General features: G+C 48.7%; 1 protein-coding gene across 1 annotated transcript in view; it reads left to right on the top strand.

Annotated features, from left to right (window-relative positions):
• The first annotated feature begins 12,786 nt into the window (after nt 1–12,786).
• The window catches only part of CRIP2 (cysteine rich protein 2), a 55,458-nt gene continuing 45,200 nt past the window's right edge, over nt 12,787–23,044 (top strand). The window contains exon 1 of the mRNA XM_090048821.1: nt 12,787–12,900. Coding sequence (XP_089904947.1) covers nt 12,858–12,900 — 43 coding nt within the window. The 5' untranslated portion in view covers nt 12,787–12,857. The remainder of the gene's footprint in view (nt 12,901–23,044) is intronic.

Raw genomic sequence — 23,044 nt, 5'->3', positions numbered from 1 at the left:
GACCAGGAAAGTCATGATAAATCTGCTTACTTTGTGAAGCACAAGTGCATCAAAGCCTGTTTGGATGCTGCCCTTTAGAGGGAAGGTGGCCTTAGTTCTTTGTAGTTTAATCCTTAGGAATAAACTGCTAAACTTTGCCTGTTGGTTCAGTTTTACTGAGTATCCTTGTGTACACAAGCCATAAGTGCTTATCTCTCAGCAGTCCATAATGTGTGTGATATTGGCACCTTCTGTTGCGTACAATAGCTCCAGAAGATACAGAGGATGTTTATCTTGTTCTCAAAGCAGGAAATCACATAATGCCTTACTTCACTACTAATTTCCATAACTCCATCATCTCTGACTAGTTTCTACTGTCCCTTTTTCCCAGGACGTCAGGATGCCTGTACAGAGACTGCTGAGCATTGCAGGCTTTGGGGAATCGCAGGGAGACCTTCCTGTCCAGCTGGGGAAACATTCATTCACTTCCTCCATGGAAGGCCAGAGCAGAGGTCAGAGCTTTGTAGAAATGCCAGGATGTCACACCAAGGACATGCAGGCCAGGACTGTGCTCTGAGCTGCTTTCTAGTGTCTACACTGCTTGAGGAAGAAGGCTTAACAGCTAATCCCACGTGGAAATTAAATGGGTTATCAGGAGAAAGACAGAAGACAGGGTGGCCTTATAGACTAAATCAGAAAGCCAGTTACAGGGTATGGGGTCACCAAAGAGCCAAAGTGCAAATCAGTTGTGAGTATAATCAGTTGTGCCCTAATTGCTGTCATGTGTCTGCAGAAGTCACAACCCTGCATAGGCTCACAACTGAAAAGAGGGAAGGGTGTAGGTATTCATCTGCTGCTTTTTTGATACCACTGACTACAGCACTGGCCTCACAACTGAGCAAGGGGGACAGGAAAATTCTGGAACAGCTCGAGTCCTTTTATGCCTTGATGCTTCCAGAGCATAATTCCAGAGCGTCTTGCTGCTAGCTATTATATCAAAAACAGACCTGACCACTGTGAGGCTGGCCTTTGTGATGTCAAAGCTGGGGTCCTGCAATGCTCTCTAAGCAGTCTGCTAGTCCAGAGGACAGATGTCCCTGTCTTTGGCAATGCCGGCCATACATAGCACATTGTCCCATGCTCTGCTTATGGTGATGGCTCCCTAAGGAGGATTTGCTTACAATTAAACTGAAGGGCTGCAACAGAGATGGTTGTAGTCACCTCAGGACCTTCTCCTCTCTGGAGAAATACCCTTTTCTGAAGCTACCAACCACCTGGTTGATGAGGCTGGTTACCAAAAGGGGCCAAGGCTTGGGAGCTTGGCATAGGCACAGCTCTCATGGGCTGGCAGGACAAAACCCATGGTGCTCAGTGAATCCAGGAGAGCAAGCACCGCTAAAGTCTGGCTATACCATGCCCCAAGCATGTTTCACCAGGGATGTTTCTGACCATGCTCCACTTGAGAGTGACCACTGGGGAGGACCCCAGAGCAGCTTTACCACTACATTTATGGTTTTGGGACATGGCAGTGGGAGCAGGTATGCTTGGGACAGCTTTGCCAGGACAAGCTGAGGACGTGGTGCAGATACCCTAATTGCCACATGTCCCTGGGGGGGATGCAGGGAAAAACAATAAGCAAACTTAGGCTCTGTCTGCACTGCAGTAAGATACCCCAAAAGACAACTTCCACCAAAAAAAAAAGCCAGTATGTTTCTTTAAAATGTGGATTTGGGGGTCTGGCTTATGCTTTTTTAACCTTAAAGGTTACCCACACTGGACTCATTTGGTTGAGACCTCTTTTAACAGGTTATTTTTCTCATTTTATGTTTAAATATTTTTTTAACAGAGAAAAAGAAACCCTGTCCTGCACAAACCCAGGAGCCCCTGCATGGAAGGTTAGCAGGGGTTGATTCCCCACCTGCAGGACTGTGCGGATCTTTGTCCTCTGAGCTAAGGAACTACTGCTAACTTGCCTTGGCTAGTGTGAGGACTTGATGTATGTGGTCTGCCGGTGGGTTACAGCCACTGGCTCTCCAGCAGTACAATCCTGGGGACGATTTTGCTCCTGGCTCAGTGCATGGAGGGAGGTCTGAGAAGAAACCAGAGCTTAAAGGTGAGCTAGCAGGCACACAGATTTAGTGCAGTCATTTTGAAAAGCAGTGTGACCAAAACTATGGGATGTTACTGGGCATGTACATTCTTCACAGATCTCCTAAAGTGAGTTCCTACAACTTCTCTAAATTCCTTATAAAAGAGAAAGGTATCAGACTGTCTTCCACAATAGGGGTATAAGGCCTTGTTCAGTCATAAGGTCAGGCAATAAATGCTCCCCCTGCCAGCGAGCATCCAGAAATTGAGTAAAGCTTAAAAAAGAAGTCCCGAGACTTTGAACATGTTGAGTCCATACCCACTATCAGCAGTGACAGATGACAGAACAAGGGCCAGTGGTCTTGAGTTGCAGCAAGGGAAGTTTAGGTTGGATATTTGGAAAAAACTTTCTTATTAGGAGGGTGATGAAGCACTGGAGCAGGTTACCCAGAGAGGTGGTGGAATATCCAAACTTGGAGGTTTTTAAGTTCCGTCTTGACAAAGCTCTGGCTGGGATGATCTAGTCGGGGATGGTCCTAATTTGAGCTGGGTGCTGGACTAGATGACCTCCTGAGGTCCCTTCCAACCTCATTTTCTATGATTCTATGTTTGGGATTTTTTGCCATATTTCCTCTGAAGTTGCTGGTGGGGACTGTGCTCATGTGAGCTTTTGCTACCCTAAGGTCAAGGAGATGTTTTTAGCAGAAACTGGCACTGCTTTGACTTCAGGAGAGGTCACGTTAAGAACACTACCAAATCCTGTGCAAATTGATAGCGCTGCTTATGAAGTGCACAGAAATACAAGCTGCAGCCAGGACAGGTAGGTGATGACTCTCTTTCTTATATCTAGCTGTGTTTTTTTCTCTGTAATGGGCCAGTTGCCATGGTGCATCTACACACTCAGGTCACTGCTGAAGCTTACTGATGGTAAGTAGTATGCCCAAGCTTGCTGTGGGGCCACTGAGCGGTGCTGCTCTCAGCTGCTAGATTAAGCAAGACTCCTGGGGTCATGTCCATCCTAACCGCAGCGCCTACTATCAGCATGATTGAATATTCCCACACACACTGGAGTGAGACCTAGGACTGAGATCTCCCTTGTATGGGGCCTAATCCAGGGAGTGTGAAACTCCAATGATGTAACACCATTTTACTTCTGAAGGAGAGCACTGAGGCAGGGCCTTAAGGCATTTTAATTTATGTGTGGTGACTTCACACCCTTAGGTGATTTTTCTTCCCTTATTTGAGTGCCCTTGAGGCGAGCCCAACCTGAGTGACTTGCACAAACTTCATCGAGCATCAAAGCTTATGGCCAGCTTGTCTGAGGTGTTTTGTTTTCGGGAGTTTTCCCTCTGCACTGAACATAATTTTCCTTCGATTATATGGAGCATAATTCAGCTTCTACCTTATAATGCCCAGTGTTTCTTTTATGCACTTAATGTGAGATTTTCAAATCTATCCTAAGGGATTTAGGCACATACCTTGTTTAAAATGGAGGGATACATCTTACCCTTCTAGGCTGCTTTAAAAAATGCAAGTTGTCTGAGTTTTTCATAGAATCATAGATGATTTTGTTAGATTTTAGAAAAGGTGTTTTTCCCTCTCATTTATATCCATGTGATTTGTAGCTGGGATTTTCTGGGGAGCCTAAGAGATTTAGGCACCTAACTTGTAATGAAAGTCTGTGTGGTAGTTTGGTGTCCAACACCCACAGAACATCAAAAAAGTCAGCCTATAACTCAAAGGGACTTGTGAGTAGGCTAAGAAAGCAAGAACTCTGAAGTTAATGTATCGCAGCAGGGGCAGGCAGAGTGATTTTAGCCACCAGCAATTGCATATGGCAAGAAGACTGTTTGATAGCATGATGCTTCATGTCTAATTTCCCTTCTGAATGTTTTCTTTCCTACGGGTATGCAGGCCATAGCGATAAACAGAACTGTCTTGTAACAAACGAAATGCTAAAGTTCAACAGCTGGAGAGAATCCTGACTGTAATACTTACTCCCCCTCCCCTCCTGAACCCAAATTGAATCAAGACTGCAATGCACTAACAGTGTCACTGCGGGAACTCAAAGTAACTGCTGTGCTGTTGCGTTGAGGGGAGTAGCGCTGTTCCAAGAACACCGAGGTTTCCAGTCCTGCCGTGTGTGGCTTCTGTCTCCTGCCTCTTAAGTGCTTTTATTGCAATGGTGCTGAAGACATTCTGGGACTTGCAAGGGGACCTCAAGGACTCAAGTAAGCAGGTATGAGTCCTCAAGGCTGAACAAATGGAGGCAGTAAATTTCAAATCCAATAGCTCAATGAATATCTGGAGCCTACCCCCATGCCTTAAGGCTTATTATGTAATGCAAACTCACAACTGTGGGCAGCATGGTCTAATGCAGGGGTAGGCAATCTGCATTACACCAGCCTTCAGCTACCTGAAGGGGGGTTCCAAAGAGGATGGAGCAGGACTGTTCTCAGTGGTGGCATATGACAGAACAAGGAGCAATGGTCTCAAGTTGCAGCAAGGGAAGCTTATGTTAGATATTAGGAAGAACTTTCCCACTAGGAGGGTGGTAAAGCACTGGAACAGGTTACCCAGCAAAATTGTGGAATCTCCATCCAGGGAGATTTTTAAGACCTGGCTAGACAATGCCTTGGACGGCATGATATAGTTGGGGGTGGCCTTGCTTTGAGCTCAGGGGGTTGGACTAGATCAGCATTTCTCAACCTGTGGATCATGACCCAAAAGTGTGTCACAAGATATATGAAAGTGTTGCGAACAAACTTGAAAAATGGATTCTCCTTTAAAGGAGAAAACTGTGGGAAACCGTGGCTTTTCCCTTGCAGGCTGGCAGAGGTCCAGCATGCCTGGGGCTACTTGAGGGCCCCCATACCCTACACCCCCCTTGCCCCACACAATGGGGGTAAGGGGCAGCTGGTCAGGAGTGAGGGGCACTGAGCTGGGACTGGCCATTGGTGTTTACAAATTGGTCTTAGTACATAAAAGTTTGAGAACCACTGGACTCGATGACCTCCTGAGATCCCTTCCAACCATAATTTTCTATGATTCTATGAGAGGTGGGCCAGAATGACCCACCCTGAATCAAGAAAGTGGGTAGGTGGGTGCTAGGACCTGGCTGCTGCCACCTCTTGTCTCTGTGGCAGAATGGGAAGAGCGACCGCAGCTGAAGCTTTCCACCACTGAAGCCCCAGGGGCCAGATCCAGTGGTTTCATGGGCTGGATCTGGCTCGTGGGCTGTCAATCACCAGTGGACCGTGCATGTGGCTGAGGGTCAGCTGCACAGGCATTCTAATCTCATTCACTGTGACCCCTGCTGCGAGGTCTTTGGCAAGTCGCTTAATTTCCCTGTGTCGTCTGCTTCATCTGTGGAATTGGGATAATTATTATTTATGGAACTCTCAGTGCTTTAGAGGTAATTAAAAATGATAGGCCCCTGTGAAGCGGAGCTTTTATTATCTACTTCACAGGGCTATTATGAACATGACATTTATGCAGGGCTCATCAGAAGCATCATGCAAGCATTATCTGCAAGCTTCTCCTTTGGTAGGGCAGTGGTCCCATTACAGCAAGCCAGGTCTTTGTTGGGAGATAAATTACTAGCGTGGACTTGGGGACATTGCTTTCTTACTATATTCCTTTAAATTTCAGATAGGCAAAGTAAAATGCAATATTTCTTTTCTTTTTAACACAGCCTGTTTCTTCAATTAGAATGAAAAAAAAGCAAAATCAAGAGTAACTAAAATAATAGACTGCTTAGATAATGATGCTACACTGCACATGTTAAAAATACCAACAGAAGACACGAATGCCACAAGATACACAAGCAGGAATGCAACTAATGAATATTATTTTTTATAAATATAACAGTTTTTCTATGCACCACAGAAGCTGTATCCTTGAAACTATATCTTTATTTGATGCTTTAAATTTTTCCCCCCTCTAAATCAAAAATCATAAGATTTGGGGAGTGTTAAACTCAGAAGGAATACAGTATTTGTCATAGAGACAGGAGTCCATTTCGCCCTGAACAAAGATGGATGCTGAACACATCAGCAAGATGTGATGTGGCAGAAACAGCCCTCAGTTCTTGGCAGCTCTTACCAGCACCTATTTACCCTAGCTATCTGGCATTAAATAGTTTTTCTCCTAAAAATTTTTTCTAGCCCAAAGCCACATGTTTTTACAGGAGTTGCAGCATCTGGGACTTGAATGATGCAATGTGAAGAGTGCCATAGAGGTATAACATAAGGAGTCCCAACCCCAGACAGCTTGCAGTTTAGGTTCTGGTAAGATGTACCAGGGGTGGGTGAGTAATTCAAGTAGGGATGTGTGAAAAGGAGACAACAGTAGTAGAATAAACAAGGCATAATGCAGCAAGCATAGCCTAGGCCAGGGGTTGTTCAACATCCAGCTCACAGACCAAATGTGGCCCACAGAGCCATGGCATCCAGCCTGCAGGGCTCCCTACAGGTTGGGATACAGCTGGGGAGCAGTGGCAATTAATATAACTGCCCTCCCCTGCTGTCAAATTCCTGTCCTGTGCAGGGTTTGGACCTGGACCACAACCCTGCCTCCTGTACAGCCAGATCAGGGCTGAACTATGGCCCCTTCCACCCATAGGGCCAGATTGGGGCTTGGCTGCCCCCCAAACTCCTCCATGCAGCTGGACAGGGCCCCACCATGTCCACCCCCCAGTGCCAGATCAGGACCACCAACTGGATCTGGCCTGTGGGCGGACTGGGCACTGCCCATCCTAGCTTGCTGGGTGAAAAGGTTGAGCACCACTGGCCTAGGTAATGAGGTAGAAATAAGTCTGAAGTAGAAGTAAGTACGCTCTCCCAAACCACCCAGATTCAGCTGTTCCTAGTGCTGGGGCTGCTATTCCTGCTGGGTCTGGGAATTAACCACTCTATCCAGTACTGTCCAGCACAACAGACCCCCTTAACTTGGTTCAACCATATACCATGTTGACGGGAACATTTTTTTTCCACATGGAAACCTCATACCCAGTGCCCCTCCACACATGTTTGTCACTGAGCATCTTGACCAGGCTTTTTTTCACTGTTGAGTGTCCCTGTAATAAATACCCTATAACTTAGCCCCAGGCACCTCACTGCCACATTCATAATAACAGGAGGCAGTGATTGCAATGGATTAGGGCACTGGCCCTGGGCCCAGGACATATGGATCCTCTTCCCAGCTCTATCACTGGCTTGCTGTATAATTGTGGGAAAGTAACTCTACCATAATTGTGAGGGCTGAAGGTTTAGAAATCCAGAGATTACATAAAAATAGTTTTATAGAAACAAAGCTCATTTACATAGCTGGTGAATGTTCGGTTACACTATAACATAAATATTTACCAGCAATTCAACTATAAAAGGCTGCAGAGTAGGACATAGGAAGTGTTTTGTGCAAGTATCACTGGTATCTCTCAGAAGCAAATGATGGCTGTCCTTGGGTTGTTTGTCCTAAGTGATCTGACTGCTCCAGCGTCAGCTGGGAGATGCTCAGGCTGGACTGTCAATCCCTAGATGGGAGTCTGTTTGCTGGGGTGGGTGATGACTCTGGTTATGGCTCAATGGCTGTGGGTCATGGACCCCAGTGGATACAAGACTGGCTTTTGCTGAGCTCCAAGCCTATGGCTGCAAGGACATTTAGGGAGCTGTGCTCTAGCTTGCACCTCTGTTGTCAGGGCCTCTCCATCTGGATCTTGTTGCAGTGAGACTGTAGGTGGACTTGAACCACAGTGCAAAGCGTGTAAACCAGGAACATCTGGCTACAGCAAGAGAATGAACAGCCTGCAGTACCTCTCTGCTCAACAGCTCCCCAGTTGCTCCCTCATGCTGTGCTGTAGGGCTGCCCAATATCATAAGGTCCCTGCAGCAGAAACTGTCTCTTACAATGTGTCTGTCTAGCAGGGCCTAAATCTTGATTGGGGTCACAGAGCTCCTTTGGCATCCATGGCATCCTGAGTTGGCTGGATCTAATGCAGCAGTATTTGAGCAGTCAGGGCCTTTCTGTCTGATTAGCTTAGGGGCTCACTCTTCTCAGGGTCAAAAGAAGTTTGAAGTTATACCCTGTAGCCCAGAAGGCTGTATGTCCAGCCTTGGGCTTCTCCTTATTTTCGGGGTCACAAGTCCTTGGCTGCTTTGCCTCCAGGACCAGCTCATCCCCTTCTTCATGGGAGGAGAGACATGGAGGATCAAAGCCCTCTCCATTGTATTCCAGGCCAGTGACCCCGTGTCAAGCAATGGAAGACCATCCTTTCCTCTATCACTCTCTGCTTCCCATGGCTGCTTCCTGGTTTTGCTGTCTACTCTAGATTTTCCACAGCTTCTTCAACCCACTTATCTGTAGGCTTTCCAGAGCAGGGCCGCTGTCTGCTCTGGCAATACGTGTGCCTATAGGCAAGGCTCATTATTACTACCCAGCTGTGTGTTTGTGCAGTCACCTCTCACCTGCTCCAGCAGCATTCCTGCCATAGCTAGAGCACTGAAGCTTGAAGGGTCTTGGCTCTCTCTGGGGCCACCGGGACCGGGCACTGGACTGCCGGAGGGCTGTAGGGCTTAAGATTCCTGCTGTGCACTTCTCCTCTTGCCTTGCCTCTTTTATCCTTGCCCTTGGCTTCCTTCTGACTAACACTAAAGCTGAGTAAGTTGCAGGATGATATGCTGTCCACAGCACTGTCCCAACAGAAGGGACAAGCTAGAGACCAGCCAGATGTCATTCCTGATGGGGAGAGGAACTGGGGCCCTTGAGTGGCACCTGCCGAGGACTGTGCTTCTCTTGCTTCCTGGGAACTCCATTGACAAACAGCCATGTTCCTCTGCCATGGCCCATGTTCCTTTCCCTTGCTCTGTTTTCAGAGCTGGAGTAATTGTTAGTGATGAGTGCATGTTGAGCTGCAATCCAGCAGCCAGCCTGGCCTCTCTCTCCCCAGCTTCACATCAGCCAAGAGCCAACTGGTGGGTCCCTTCCCTCTGCAGGACATTGCTACCAGCTCCCATCCAACTCCTCTGAAGGAAGAAGCATTTTCACTGTCAGATTGTAGTGCTTCATTTCATTGCTGGCTCTTCTCTTTGTTTAATAAACAGTGGAAGGAATTTTGACACAGTGGTTGCCCTGGCAACAAAGAGAAACTGCATGGAAGTCCTTTGGTCACCAGTAGCTGGCTGATGTTGTGGCCATAAATGAGAAGCAATTTCTTTATTTAGTTTTGAAGAGCTGGATTTTCTTTCCCTTCTGCGGGTCTCATTCCTTCTCTGTGCAGATGTTGGATACATGGGGGCAGTACAAGCTCCCACTGAAATAGGTCAGGATCGACATGTCTGACCGCTGCCCTGAGCTAGCCAGTGGAGCTGGGCTTGCAAGGTGAAGCTGACCCTTTCCCCCTTGGAAAGGGTGGTGAAGTGGTTGTGCTCCCCAGCTCTGCAGGGGATGCCATAGTATCCACCAAGACACAATGCCTCCTGCCGTTCCCGTGAGGACATGTGACACCAGCTGCCTCGCCCATGGACCCCAGGGTGCTTAGAAGCAATAACTGAGCAGCAGATTTGTGGGGTTTGCTGTCCATGTGGAACTTGGGGTCACTGGGCTTATGTTTAAGCCACATTGGAAAAGGTAACTCAAGCTGTCGTCCCTTTCCTGGGCTTGCTTGTTTTAGTAAGTGCCTGAAATGGCTGGTGGCAGGAGCTCATCTGCTCCCAGCCTCAGCTGCTTCATGTCCCAGGGAGGATGCGGTTGCCCTGAATGCTGGAGGAAGCAGCTGTCTCATTCAGAGCAAGAAGTTTTCCTGGTTACTCTGAGGAGAGCTGACCCAGTAGGAGCCATCGTTTTCTCACTATGCAGACCAAAATGCTTCTGTTCAGCAATTGATGGCAATGTTGTTCTTACCTTTTCCCCATGCTGTAGTAAACTCAACTGCTCAAAAGCCTAGCAATGACCCATTAAGGCATCTTAAATCTCATACTGCCTGGATAGCACTAAAGCCCAATTTAACCAAAAAAAAAAAATCTTAGCAACTCTAACTAAATGTTAAATAAATAGGTTGCAAATGCCACCAGATTTCTTTGATAAAGGGGCAAGAAACAAAGAAAGAGTGCTTTCTATGGTGCCATGTATTGTCCACTGCACATCTAACAGTGCCCTGCAGGATGAACATCACTTTTGCAACCATTATTGGTAACAGAGGCTAAAAAATGTCCAGTCATTTAAGTGGCAGGCCAACACCTACAGCCCATATGCTAATGATTCCCCAGCCAATGCCTTCTATCCTGCAGTCCTAGTCCTGTTGTCTAGGCTACTTGAGCTTTGTTCTTAATTATCCCATCTGCAATAAAATGTGGCTAATAATAATCATAATGATGATACACTGCACCTACACTGTGCTTTTCTCTCTGCTGCTTTGCAAAAGTGGATGGGAGCCATCCTGTTTCTGCAGGTAGCCTGCCTGAGGACAGAGCTGTTCAGCAGTAGGCATGAGGGCCTCACATGCAGGCCTATTGGTTTCCCAAACCTAGTTCTGCTTTATCAGTGCTGGGAGTGCCCAACGTAACTGCCAGCATGATCAAATGATGTAGGTGAGACTCCCTGCCACCCTGCCCCTTCTGTAGTGACACATGACTACTGCATCTTGTGCAACTGCTAGCCCTATGCTCAGGTAGGAAAAACTGCATCATGAGTGAAAATTAGGCTTTCTAAAGCTTCATTTTGAAAACAGAGCTGGGTATCTTCCTCTTAGACAAAGGCAAATGGAGGGGAAAGAGCCTTGCTGTCAGCTGTGGGGCTTGCTTGTACTTTTTAAAAAGGAACAAGATGACCACTGGGATGATCTCTGTTATTTTGCACCTCTCAGATTCTTTAACAGAGAATCTGATCTAGTTTCCATATAAAAACACCTTCCACAACACTTTTCTATCTCTGCTGCTCGAAAATGGATGAGACTGTGCTAAAACCTAGCCATGTTTCACAAATATTGTGGTGAGATGCAAAGTCAAGGGATGCATAGAAGTGTTCAACATGTTGCTAGCCTCATAGAAGGGTGTTGCTTATTTTTCATTTGTAAACACGACGGTAGTCTTAAGTAGAGTTTAGGTTATGGTGTGTATGGGCTGGTTTAGATGGGGATAATCTTGTCTCAGGCAGGGGGTTGGACTAGATGACCTCTGGAGGTCCCTTCCAGCCCTGTTACTCTATGCTTACTTTGGTGAAACATTATTTCCCAAGAAACCTCAGGACTTTAAAGAGATTCACCCTGAACAGGGGTAACAAATTCACCCTTCCTTGCGAGTCAGATCCAGATCACTGGTTTTTCAGACTAGATGTGGTGGCAGTGGGGTGAGCAGTAGTGGAATGGGCTGCAGAGTTTAACACAGCTATTGCTTGATTTAAGCTGCCAACATGCACCCCACTGGGGCTCCATGCCTCAGATTTCAGCAGCAGGCCTCACCCCTGCTTGCCCTGGTCCCTTTACAAGCCCCCAAAACCATATTTTTGACACCCCTGATCTAGAACAATGACTGTGGAAGGCTTAAATATGTACATTTCTTATATATATAGACACTATATTTGAAATTACATGGATGGGAAAAATTAGCCTTATAAAAGGACCAGGTCTGCAACCTTAGATATGGAAGGGACTTCATGCACCTGTGTCATGGGTATGTGGCCAGTGACAGAACTCAGAAGGAAGAGGATGGGAGAACAGGCTTGTGACAGGCATTAATCACACTGCTGTGTGCACTAGAGGACATTATTCAGCTTACAGCTGTATGCCAACAGTTACAGAGTTGAAAGGGGCCACGGGCTTCCCACCCTCCTGGCCAGCTCTTACTTTGCAGGACCTGACAATTAATCCAGGGCAGCTTCCTTCTCCAAGAAAAAGACATGAAATGGCCCCAGTTAAATTTTCAGCTACAACTTATCCCCTAGCTCAGATGCTACAGCAAGGAGTGTTGTATAAGGACCTATGTGGGAGACCCGTTAGAGGTGCTGTGTGCTGGGGACATCTTGAGGTGGCGATGAGGCAAAGAAACATTCTGTTTATCCCCCCATGAAACATTTCACCTCCTCTCTACCCTGGCGCCATCTCGGACATCTTCAGGCCCCAGCAGCCATTGTCCTGGGGGCAGGACTTAGAGTCACAGAGGAGTGAGGCTGGAAGGGACCTCCAGAGGTCATCTAGTCCAGCAGTTTTCAACCTTTTTTTGTGTCAGGGCCCATTTCTAACCATTGATGGCCAGTCTTGACCCAGTGCCCCCAACTCCTGACCCCTTGCCCCTGCTCCCAGCTGCCCAGTGTGTGTGGCAGGGGCTGGGTGTGTGGGGTAGGGGGGGGCTCCAAGCAGCACCTTGCAGGCTCCACGGTTTCCACTTTTTAAATTTTGTTTGGAACCCTCTCCTATATTTTTGTGACCCACTTCTGGGTCGTGACCCATAAGTTGAAAAAGGCTGATCTAGTCTAGCCCTCCCCAGACCCTCCCCTACACATCCACAAGCCAAACCCCGCGGGGGTTGATGTTAGGTGAGGCTCGCATCCCCCTGCCTTGTCTGAAACCCCAGGTACCTCCCTGGGGGCTGGTGGGCACCACAGCATTGCCCCCCCCCCCCGGGCGCGGGAGGCGGCGCGGACAGACGTGGGCTGAAGCGCTGCAGCGAGGCCCCGCCCCCGGCTGGCGGCGCGGCCAATGGGCGCGCGGGGGCGGGGCGCGGCGGGCCCGGGGATGGGTCCGGGGCGCGCGCGGGCGGCGCGGGGCGCACAGTGCGGCGGGTCCCGGTGCCTGCGCCATGGCATCCAAGTGCCCCAAGTGCGACAAGACCGTGTACTTCGGTGAGTGCCCGGGCAGCGCCCGCCCGGGTGGGAGGCTTGGAGGAGCGGAGTGGTTTGCGGGGGCTGACGGGCGGGACAAGGTGCCCCCCTGGGCTGGGCCACGGGGAGAGGAGTGGGGGCAGTGCGGAAGGCAGGCCAGCCGGGCACCCTGGTGCTGCGTGTCCTGCAGAGCAGCTCTGGGGCAAAGCCCTGGGGGAGTCCAGGCACTGCTCTCTCTCAGCAGGTGTCAGAGACCCGGGGTTTGCCGGGCAGTTTTCTTTAGTTAATCTTGCTGCTTCCCCACCTTTGCACAGCGCTGCATTCATCCCATGGGGGGAGGAAATGAGATGCGCAGCGCAGCGCTTCATGTTCCGCTCTCCGAAGTCTCCTCCGATGCTGGGCGGGGGGGCTCCGTTCTTGCCCGTGTAGCTTGAGATGTCCCCAGCCTGATTCTGAAATGCGCCCAGTTGCCGACCCACCCACCGACTGTTGCCAGCACCTCTGGTTGGAGGGGTGGGTGCTCGGTACCTCAGGTAATCGGGGCCCAGGGTGTTTCAGATGCGGGCATCCTCCGTTGTGTGCCTTGCGCCAGGTCGGGAAGCTGCTGTGAGCTCAGGCTGGCAGTAGAGTTCATTGTTGCTGGGCCGCGCTGTCACTTGGAAGCATGCGTCTTGCGGCGTGTTTTAGTGCATGGCAAAGCTACGGACCAGAATTGGCAGCTGCAAGAACATGGCTCCAGCCGGCTCGCTTGACCCACCTGCCAGTCTCCAATTTGGTGGGATTACGACTGGAGATTTTTAGCATTGCTTTCAAGAGCTAGGATAACTAAGCTCCAGAGCACTTGACTGAGTTGAGAGAGGTAGTTAGCCTGACCTAAGGCAGAAGGTAGGGTAATGTGGTACATTATACACCAGCTTGTTCAGGGAAGCATCATGCTGGCACTGGTAGGTGCTGGTATCTGGCTGTTCCCAATCTAGCATGGTTTCTGCCTGCAGAATTAGTGGCGAGTTGTTTCTGTTTTGCTCCTGTGATCTGCTGTGGTTGAGGGATGTGTGTGATGCTGCTGAAGATCCATCTTCCCTAGTCCTCGCTGCTCCTGTTTTATTTATTTTTTTATTTTGGTAGAGAAAAACACCGGATCCTGCTAGGGTCTGAGTGTCCAGCTTATTGGGAAGGGCAGTGCAGTCCCGTTCCCTCCAGCCGTCTCCAAGTAAACACTGTGAAAGGAATTTGCTTTCTTCTCCCTTAAATAAACCTATCTGTGTGGGGGTGGGAATGGCCCAGCCTCTTGGATTACTTTCCTTGCATGAATCTTTCCCTTTTAAGCTGAAAATAATTCATCTCTTCCTGTTGGCCCCCCACTCTGACATTTTTCTCCCTTGCTCTCTGGGTGAGTCTTATCTCTGGGAATCAGTTTTATGTGGAGAGGAAAAATGTCCTCTACTGACTCTTCCAGGTGCAACTAGTGACTGGGGAGATCACACCCCAGCAGAAGTACCTGACAGAGTGAAGATGAGGAGTCATGACCTTGCAGAGTTGACTCCCAATTTTGCCCTTTTGGGGAGGGATCGGGCAGTGTTTCCTAGGATCTGTGGGGAAATGAACTTCCAGTTTCACAGAAGCTCCCTGTGCCCCTCTCATGGGGTTTATGCAGGAGCTGTCATCCCTAAGTGCCTATGCCCCCAAAGCCGTGTAAATAAGACTGTCAGATTGATGGTGGTGATGTGATAGCTTAATATGATGGAAACTCCCTTCCCCTAAAATACAGGCTGTCTTCATGTGGGTTCCTATAAGCTAGTTGCTTGAAGAGCAGCTATTTTTGGAGGGTGAGGGGTGGGAAGCATGCAACGGACTCCAGCTCCTCCCGCCTTTATCTTCTTTGTCTCATGACATCCCACTCAGGGTTAGCTTTGTGGAATGGTAGAGGGATCTTCGTCAGGGTCCTAGGTAAGGGAAAGAGTGTGCCAGGTTTCCAGTGTCCCCTTGTGGTATGCCCCATCCTAGAGCTGCTCAGTCCAGGCAGCTTCCATTGAAGGGAGTTGTCAAGCTGGCTGAAAAAAAGCTTCTGTTGAAACACTTGGCAGAAAATTCTCATTTTAGCCAGAAAAAAAAAGCCTAAACCTATAGATTTTGGTTGGATTTTTTTCTGCATTGTTGTTAACGCCGCCCCCCCCCCCAGCCCCAAAACACATTCTAATTTAATTTTTTGAAATGGCAACTTTGAATTAATTTTTCAGCAGTTTTTCTCTAGGGCAGGAAAATCTCATCCTGCACAGCTATAGTCAAAATATACAAGAAGCATAGCAGAAGAGAAGGTATTTTTCTGTTTCCAAGAGTAATGTCAGTAAATTGGAGTGGGTGTTCCAAACAAATAAATCAAGTCATCTAGACGGAAAAGTAGTGGGAGAATTATCTTCCACGGAGATTATGTGAAGTCCTTTATTGCCTCTTAATGGAGACTAATTCATAAAGTCCGTGTTTAGAAATGTTACGTTCTCGTGATGAATGGGTGCTGGTGGCTATGATTTTGTTATTGGACTGCCTGGAATTGTGATTCAGAGTCTCATAAGTAAAAATGCCACCAAATTCATGCCTCTAACCTACCCCACCTTGATGTACTGAAAGGGGCAAGTGACCAAAAATAATAATTTTATCTGATGGAAAATTAATTTTCCAGGCTGCTTTGTTACCTCTTAACTGTGGAAAAATCTAATGGACCCCTCCCTCCTTTAGTCAGATGGATGTGGGTGTTTCCTGAATTATAGAATGAGGTGGTTTAAAAAAAATGCAAGAAAATAGGGCTGGGGGCAGGGGGAGGAAGGGGAGGGGGGAGAGAGAGGAAAGCACATTGTTTCCAACCATAGCTGGACAATTTGATCTACTTTTTATGAAATTTGAAGGATCGAGTGTATAACCCTTTGAATATTCATCTGTGTGGTTCATAGCTGATTTCTAGAGCCCTGGCAGCGAGTCACATATGTTTCAATTGGTTTGTCCTGCCAGAAAGGCTTGGTGCTACAGAGTTTGACTGAAGGAAAGCTGCTGAGTATCTTTTAAACTAGTACAAAGGGGGTCTTCAGATGAATTTTGCAGGGTCACTGCCTTCATGGTTGGGAGGGGGGGAGAATTTGCAGTTCTCCTTCTGCCTGCCTTTGTTTTCAGACCACTGAACTGCAGAGGATTCCCGCAGCTGGAGTCTTGTTGCTTTCCCTTGTGCAGTGTTTATCACAGATTTCTGAGCTCAGTATGGATGTCGAAACCAAATATGTAACAAATACATGCCATTTATTGTTCATTCGCTGGAATCCAGGAAGGCTGATAAGAAACAGGCTCTTTTTGTTCCTGACGACATTGTTCTAAAAGACCTCAGTTGAGGGCACGGTGCATTTCACTTTCATGGTGGCACTCTTTGTGCTGGGAATGGCATGGGGCAGTGTGGACTGGGGCATGTGAAAATCGCCAGATAGCCTTAGAATTTCTCATGTCTGTGCCTCTGGCACCCGCACCAGCGGCGAGATGCCCCGGGGAGTCCTGCATGCATGGAATGAGGAGGCTGCTGCTGGCGGGGACGTCAGGGAGGCGATTCGCAGCATGGGGTCACTTAATTGTCGGCCTTGGCCAGCATCTGAGACTAGCGAGGGCTGCTAAATTGGTGGGAGAGATGCATTCATCCAGCCATTCTTTGGCAAACCAGCAGCCTTCGTGACTTGTGCTCAGTAACAACAATAACCTTAGAAGAATGGAGGCAAACTGCAGCTCCCGGAGCTGATGGAGCAGCCCAGTTTTGCTTTTGGGAGCTCTTGGCAGGTGGCAGCAGAACACTGCATGATGCTTGGGGCAGTGAGAAGAAGCCAGCGGTAGAGAAGAGGGGTATCCCTGTATGGTGGTTCTTGGTTTCTGAGGGAGCGGCTGCTGCAGAGGGGTGTGGGCTCAGTGAAGGGCCCCATTGACCGGCATGGACGTGCCTATTTGCTGCTATTGCTGCATTGATTATTTCAGTACTTTTGCAGGAGCAAGATGATGCAAAGGAACAAAACCTCCTGGCCAGCCCTCTGTTTCCCACTGTGCTTGGCAGAGCACTGGACAGAGATGTGTTTGCTCTGGAGAAATTCAAGCTAGAATAGCAAAAGCAGCTCTGCAATTAATAAGTAACTGCTGTCCTCAGACAGAGGTGTTTGCCATTTCCAGTGATTGCTTCATGATCCTGGCCTGAAAATCCCCAAGCCAGGCTTGGGTAGAGCCAGCAGGCTTTAGTCTCTGTACATGCAGGGCAAGTTTCCTTAAATATCCAGAAAACTCCAGTCCTCTCAAGAGCAGCCTGGCCAGCAGGGACCATACACCTGGCCTAAGCCTGGCCTCTCTACTGACAGCTAAAAGCACTGAGCTAGGCTCTTATATAACCTCCTGCACTTCTGCCGAAGGGAGGCAGCTCTCCAGGAGTGTGCATCTTGGAGAAGGGCTTCCAGCAAACTGCTGCCTGGCTCCTTCGTGATGATACAAGTCACAGGCTGCGAGCAGGGCTTTGTTTGTGCAGAGCAAAGTGGCTGGCTCAACTGGAACGTCCCCTGGAAAAATCTTGCAAACCCCAGAGAATTGCCTAAAGGAGGCTGCTGCCTTCATGCTTAGGGTGTATCTGTGACTGCTAACAGCCAGGACCAGGTTGGATTCAGCGCCCTGCAAATGTGTTGCCAGCACTAGCCCCTGCCTCAAAGAGCTCACAGTCCAGAAAGCAGTTAATTGTTACCCTGTAGACGAAGAACAAGTGCTGGTCCCTTGCTCTGTTTCTTCCTATGACCACCAAGTGCAGCATAAACGAAGCCCAGCAGGAGAGGAGGGGGCACCTACAGTGCTGCTGAGTCTGTAGATGCTCTCCTCCTAGCAGCTCTCCTCCTCTTCAGCTGTGTACTGGGAACCCGCCCTGCTTTTCCTCCTAGCTGAGAGGCAAATTGGGTGTGCCTGAGACTGGCAGGAGGCTCCCCTGCAAGCCCCGCCAGCATTGGGCATGGCCTCATGTTTTCCATGCCAGTCCCTAGTTTCAGCAGGGAGTGAGCACCTCTTCCATTACGTGTTGAACAGATGGTTGGCAGCAGACATTGGGCACACTGAAGGTGTGATGGGCAGAGCCATGCTGCCTTGGTGGCTAGCGTGGAGAATGATTGCCATGCAGCTCTGTTTGCTGCTATGTACCAGATCTCTTGCCCTGGCATCCTGGATGCAGCTGTCAGTGGCACTAACTAGATTGTAGTGTGGGTGGACACACCTGGGCCAGCTTTAACCACACCTGCCTGTGTTGATATGGACACTCTTGCTGAGGGAAGCTAGAGGCTGCTTCTGTAAATTCCTTGCCATGTGCTGGATATCAGGTTTGCAAGAGTGAGATCTAGATTTTCAGGCTGCCGTTAGAAGGGGACTTCTCTGGTCCGTGGTGCTGGGAACAGCTTGTGGAATGGAGGAGAGACTGTTGGCGAGTGAGAAGCGAATGGAGGGGGGAGAAAAATTACAGATGCAACTGGCATGAGGCAGAGAGGGAGGGTGCAAATGAGTGAGATGTGCAAAAATACTCAGTTGGTCTAATAAAAGATACCACATCTACTCAAAGAACCTTGCCTGCCAAAAATATGAAGGCATTCACCCACCATGTCTGCCTCTGTGTGCGAGTTTGTGCCCAGAGAGACCTGACTGTATTGAGACTTACCATCTGCATCATCTGTGCTGTCTGGAGATGGGAAGTCTTCCTGTAGTTGTACAGCACTCTGCATGCTGAGTAAGTAGTGGTGATGACAAAGGCTGGAAGCCTGCCTAAGAGAGGGATGTGATGGGTACCAGGAGCTCAGTGTGGCCCAGTGGAGAACCTGTTCTGGTCATGCTTTTCCAATGAGTTTGATGCTGACTTTCTGCATGGCATTCTGTCTGGCATCTGCATGCGTCTGGGGCACACCCTACTGATTTCATGTCTCTATTGTTCGGAGCAGAGTCTGGCATCCTCACAGTAAAAAAGGGAGTTGATCAGATGCTGAATTCCAGACAGGCAGTCAGGCATGTCTGGAAAAATGAAAATGCCTTTTGGGTCGAAGCGTCTCCAGTCTTGCAAAATGTAGGAAGGTGCTTTGGACACTTTGAAAATGTTTCTGGGGCTTTGCAGGTGCCCCTCTGTGCCACCTCACCAGCCCTCCTGTGCCCGTGACCCCAGTGAGGGTCTGAGGCTGAGCTCCCTTCTGGTGGCTGGTTCTCAAAATAAATTTGAGTCCACTTGTGTCTCGGTCCTTAGGATAAAGGCTTGTGCTGTTGTCCTGGAATAGCCCAGGTTCAAACCAAGCCCAGTGGATTGATGTACATCTTCCCATATGAGGTTATGGGCAAGGGTATCCAGAAATATGCCCTCCTCCATCTTCCCTGGGCTCTGAAGGACAGGTTGCTCTAGCTATGTTGGTCTAGATCTGTGTTCCTTGCTGTGAAAGTCCAGGGGCCATAGTGACCAACTGAAGATATACTGGCTGGAAAAGTGTGAACCTCAAGCTGTCCTAATTTCATCTTGTTTTCTATCTGGTTGCTAAATATGAGCCCACAGAACATGGTGTATTGGGAGGCAAGTGCTTACTGTGTCTTCTGGGGTCTTTTTACTACCCATGGCAAACACCTCTTAGTTTGGCTCTGTTGTGGTGAGGCCTCCTGCAATAATGAGCTGTTATGCGTGGAAGGGCAGAGAACTTCTAAGAAAGATGTAAGTTTGGTTTTTAGTTTGAGGGAGGGGGTTTGAATGAGTCGGGGATGGAAGCCCAAGCCTAGAACATCTGGTGGGCACTACCCGTATATCAGACTGCAGAGGCATAGATGTAATGTAGATATGTCTGGGAGTAGTGGTCAAAATAATTTGGGGGTCTGGGTGGGGGGGTACAACTGTGTTGCATGGCTCCAGGTCATTGCAGCAGTTTTCCTTCTTGATTGTCTCTTGGGGCTCTCCTACCAGCCTTGACGTTGCTAAATCAAATGCCACAGGAACCTGCGTTCTTCTTCCAGGTTCCCTTGTTGGAGACCTCCCTACTAACAAGTGGACCTGCATTTCCCCAGGGACAAACAGCAGCAGCACAATGCGTGCAGCTGCTGCTTGTCCCCGGAAAACACCCACACATGTGTGCTCTGGTTGCATGCATGGCATGTTGCCCTGGGTGGGGTAGGGGAGGCTGAGCTGGCCGCAGCAGCCTTACCTGGGGTCCTGAGGGCCTCCAGGGGCTGCAGCCGCAGCAATCTGGCAGCATGAAGCCTGGCCAGCAGCAGGAGCATAGCTCCAGCCAACCAGGCTCCAGCAGTGCAGGCTGCTGCCATGTGCACCACTCCACTTCTTTAAGGTGTAGGTTTTTTTGATGCAAAGATTTTCCTGTGTCAAACCCCCTGCCCTCCCCTTGCCCCTGTACTGCAAATTAGCAGCCTGGGGAATGCCTGCATGTGTGGTGTGTGCAGTGTGGACGTGCCCACGTTGTCAAAAAGTCAGGACTTTGTAGTTAACAAGGGTGTTGGTTGGTTACTCAGGTATAGTCCTCTGTCATCTAAGGAGGAGCACTCACCCTGTTATTTTTAAATGTGTCCACTGTCAAATAAATAAATGGTTTTCCTATATGTGAGATGCTGAGCTGAAGGTGAGTGTGAAGTGGGTGTCATACGCTACTAACCCAAAGTGGCTGGACTGGGATGGATGACAGTACTGGGTGCCAGGGCCATGAAGGATTGGCCCTAGCTGCCTCCTGTGGAGTTTGATCCAGTGGTCTCTAAACGTAGCAAGAGATGTTCCACTGATTCTCATTGATAATGGATCAGGACCTCTCTGAAGCCAATGGGAACAGCAGACTGGGACTAGTTTGTTGCTGATGCTATGAACTGTTGAGGCATGGGCAGTGTCTGCTGTTTTCTCTTTGGAACATGGCATGTAGGAGAGAAGACCTTTCTCCTTCCAGAGAGAGTGAGGGCTAGTCTCTCCTATGGTTTCTAGTGTGTTAGCTGCTCTGTTCTAGCCCTTGAGCATGGACATGCTAGCTCCTCTTACTAATCCTCACTAGATGGTTGTGGTGATGAGGCTGGGTTTACCTCCTCTTCATTCAAGTCTTAGATGTGTGAGCTTGCAGGTTCCCAAATCCCACTTCCTTTTTTAGACTGAACAACCCCTGAGGAATGCCAGGGTAACGCTTGGTTTTAAAGCTGACCCTGAGCTCTCAGGATTTGCCTGTGGCTGTTTCCTCTGAACTGGTTTTGTGCATTTTTAGTTTTGCTAATCTTGGTTGTGTCAGCAGTGAGACCGGGGGGGAGGAGCTGCTTGCTGGGTCTGGATGTTCTGGTTTGGGAGCAGCTGATTACATCCCAACAAGCGGCAGGGCCCTGAGCTCATAGGGCAAGTGGGAAGCCTGCCCCAGGTGGAAACTGCTGGGAAGCAAGCACTAAGGTTGCATTTGTTCATCGGGGAATGGCAAGGCTTGAACTGGCTGCACATCTGTATCCTTCCCTCTCTGCATGTAGAGGCTTTGATACAGTGGGCTGCTGCAGTTTTTAAACCCTGCATTTCTGCCTGGCTGTCTGGGCTCATGTCTGTCTTTTTTTCCCCCCATGAGTTGTTTTAGCAAGCCCTTGAGAGAACTATTCCTGAATGCTTCCCCCCATCCCTCCAACCCCTTTTTTTAGCTCGCTTTGTGCACTGCCCATGTCACTGCTTCCTGACGTAGTCAGCCCTGGTCCTGAAAAGAGAGGCTGCCCTTACATGGAGTTGGCGGACTTGGCATCTGGATGAGTTTTCTCTCCCCCCTCCCCCCCCATCCCTTCACGTGAGATTTTTGCATGGAAAGGGATAAATTTTTCCTTTAGAAAAAATAAAATGTTACTGCAGACTGCAATATGCTGGCAGAGGGGCACAAGGCAAGTGTAGCAGTGAACTCCTTTTGTGGGAACAGGGCCAGTTTCAGGTTTACCATGTCTCTCTTTAATGACCTGATCCCATGCTGCTGCTGATACAGAATACTAGCAAACAGGTTTCACCAACACTTCAGTTTTGCATGTCTGTGCATATATGCTCATTATGTAATGGAGTTCTTTACCTTTTTTTATACTTGTGCCTACATTAACTTTCTCTGTCATGGCCCTGGATACTGTGACCTATCTGGCAAATGCTTATGCTTATGAGGAACGCTGCTTGCATGCATTAGAACCAAGGCCCAGGGATTTCTTGTGTACGTAGTTTTCATTTTAAAATAAAGAACTGAAAGAACTTCTTTCAAGATACTACAGCTGTTAAAGTTGAGAGCAGAACTTCCATTGATTGCACTCAATGAGGTGAGTTCATTTTGCTGTGGACTCTTTGGGATGGCGATTTAGATGTGGTGGTGGTAATGGGTGCATTGGAAATGCTGTAGACTGTTTTATGGGGGATCGGTCACATGCAGTTCACTTCTTTCTGAGCTGTGCCAGCAAAACTGCTGCATCCCAGATGGCTGTATAGAAGACCTGAGATCTGTTAAAGGTGTCTATCCCTAGAGCTCCATGGGTGGATGCTGTTTGGGAGGGAATATAGGGCAGCTATGGCACTAGGTGTTTGTTGGGATTTTTCTCCAAGCCAGCGTCTATGAGCATTGTCCGCAGCTAGCAAACTGAAGGACTAGACTGTATCTCTGAAGCCAATGAGTCACTCATCAGGCTCTTATCAGGTTACCTCTTACCCTGTAAAGGAGATAGTTCCAGCTGCTTTCTCAGTGCTGCTTTCTCTTAATGCCCCAAGGGCAAAAGGAAATAGCCTCATCGGGAAACAACTTTATTTTTCATACTCTTACAATGACGCCTCATTGTCTCAGCTGAACCCAGTGTTCTGGGGATGTTGTGCCTTCCTGTTCGCTGCGTCCAATGGGCTGGATGTGGCTCTGGGGATTCAGATAGAGAGAGAGTCCAGATACTGTACTAATGTGTCCTCATAAAGACTATACAGACCCTGGGACTTTCAATTAAGCAAGAAGAAAAATAGCTTTTTGGGTTCAACATGTAAGGCTGGTGGGAGAAAAGAGAGTAGCAGCTTCCTCTTAGGAAGCACAAGACATGGCCAGTGCCACCAGGCCTCAAGTGGAAGATGTACCAGTTTGGGAGCTCCTACTCTAGAACATGTACCCCTGGAAGTACACAAAACATCTCTGGGGGG

Source organism: Crocodylus siamensis, chromosome 5 (assembly GCF_052110815.1).
Source record: "Crocodylus siamensis isolate JL-2025a chromosome 5, ASM5211081v1, whole genome shotgun sequence".
NCBI lineage: Eukaryota > Metazoa > Chordata > Crocodylia > Crocodylidae > Crocodylus > Crocodylus siamensis.
This window is presented reverse-complemented; position numbering and strand designations above follow the sequence as displayed.